At 55.8% G+C, this 1358-nt stretch overlaps 1 protein-coding gene across 1 annotated transcript in view; it reads left to right on the top strand.

The window, feature by feature from the left end:
• The window catches only part of LOC104490884 (plexin-A1-like), a gene marked incomplete at its 3' end in the record, with an annotated part of 7940 nt that extends 6873 nt beyond the window's left edge, over positions 1 to 1067 (top strand). The window contains exon 2 of the mRNA XM_010133235.1: positions 885 to 1067. Within this exon, the coding sequence (XP_010131537.1) occupies positions 885 to 1067 (183 nt within the window). The remainder of the gene's footprint in view (positions 1 to 884) is intronic.
• Positions 1068 to 1358: the final 291 nt, after the last annotated feature.

Here is a 1358-nt window from a genome sequence, read left to right as displayed (position 1 = left end):
CATCCCAGTTTTCACAGGGGGCATGCCTCTGGCTTTGCCTTGCCTGAGGTCCCTGCTGTCACAGCCCCGGGGACTGGTGCAGTCCTGGCTCTGCCTCTCCCTTGGCAGAGTTTGCAAAAGCTTCTCCTAGACCCGGGGGCGAGCGCTGAACTGAGGAGGCAGCTGGCTGAGCCAGGCGCCTTGTCTGGGGCAAGACAGCACGAAAAAAATGTGGGGATTTCCCGAAGATGTTCCTGTGGGAGGACAAACAGGGCTGGCAGGTGGGTAGTGTGTTTGCTGGAGGCTCTGCTATGTGAAGTGGGGCTCTTTCTGGAGCCCTGACCCGTTTGTCTTGGCAGGCACTTGGTTGGGAAGTGCTTTGTTTCTGGGGGAAGGCTGGGGTGCAGGATTCAGCTGCTCCTGCCTTACTGCCAAGCCATTCTCTCTTTGAAGCTGTTGCTGGGGTGAGGAGTAGAAGGGGCTGTGTGTGCTGGGGAGCTTGTGCCGGCATCCCACGTGTCTGAGATGGCAGCAGCGGGGATGGAGGGGGAGCAGCGATGATGCGCTGGCTCATGCTCGGTTTCTAAGTGCTGCTCTCCAAGATGCAGATGCAAGAGCCTTGGTCGTGGTCTGTAAAGCTTGTTCAGATGCAGAGAGAGCTACATGCCTTGGATGTGTCCCAAATACCTCACATCAGCGTGTAGGAAATTTTAGGGAAGCATCAGATCATCCCTTCCCTTGATTGGTGAGGTGGGATGGCTGGGCCGGAAGGGGCAAAGAGTAGAGCTGCTGAAGTTGCAATAGCTGGTGGGGTGGAGGTGGGAGATAGCTGATGGCCGTTCAGGAGGTCCGGCATGTCGAGGCTCTGGCAACAATCTCATCTCTCCTCTGTTTTCTTCTGACAGCCGCTGCAGATTGATGACAATTTCTGTGGCCAGGATTTTAACCAGCCGCTAGGCGGGACCGTCACCATCGAGGGGACCCCGCTTTTTGTGGATAAGGAGGATGGGATGACCTCGGTGGCTGCCTACGACTACAGAGGACAAACTGTCGTCTTTGCAGGCACACGGAGTGGGAAGATCAAAAAGGTAGGAAAGCCCTCGGTGATGTGGATGGGGAGGGATGACCTCTCGCCTTGCCAGCCCTTTGTGGGTACAAGTAGGGCAGTGCCTGTCTCATAGCATGACTCGATATGTTGGGGACACAGAGGGCCAGTTTCTCCTTGCTCCTCTCTTCCACCCAAATTTACAACACCTCTGTCTTTTGGAAGGGTTATAACTTAGGAAAGTTGAGTCCTGGCCGCTGGTGGAGCAAATTCCATCCCGTTGTGTCTTAGGGCATGTGGGTTTGCCCTGTAGCTGCCATGGGGCGGTCTCTGT

The sequence above is a fragment of the Buceros rhinoceros genome, unplaced genomic scaffold (assembly GCF_000710305.1).
Source record: "Buceros rhinoceros silvestris isolate BGI_N320 unplaced genomic scaffold, ASM71030v1 scaffold5853, whole genome shotgun sequence".
In the NCBI taxonomy this organism is placed as follows: Eukaryota; Metazoa; Chordata; class Aves; order Bucerotiformes; family Bucerotidae; genus Buceros; species Buceros rhinoceros.
The sequence above is the reverse complement of the archived record's forward strand: the minus strand, read 5'-3'. Positions and strand labels throughout refer to the sequence as shown.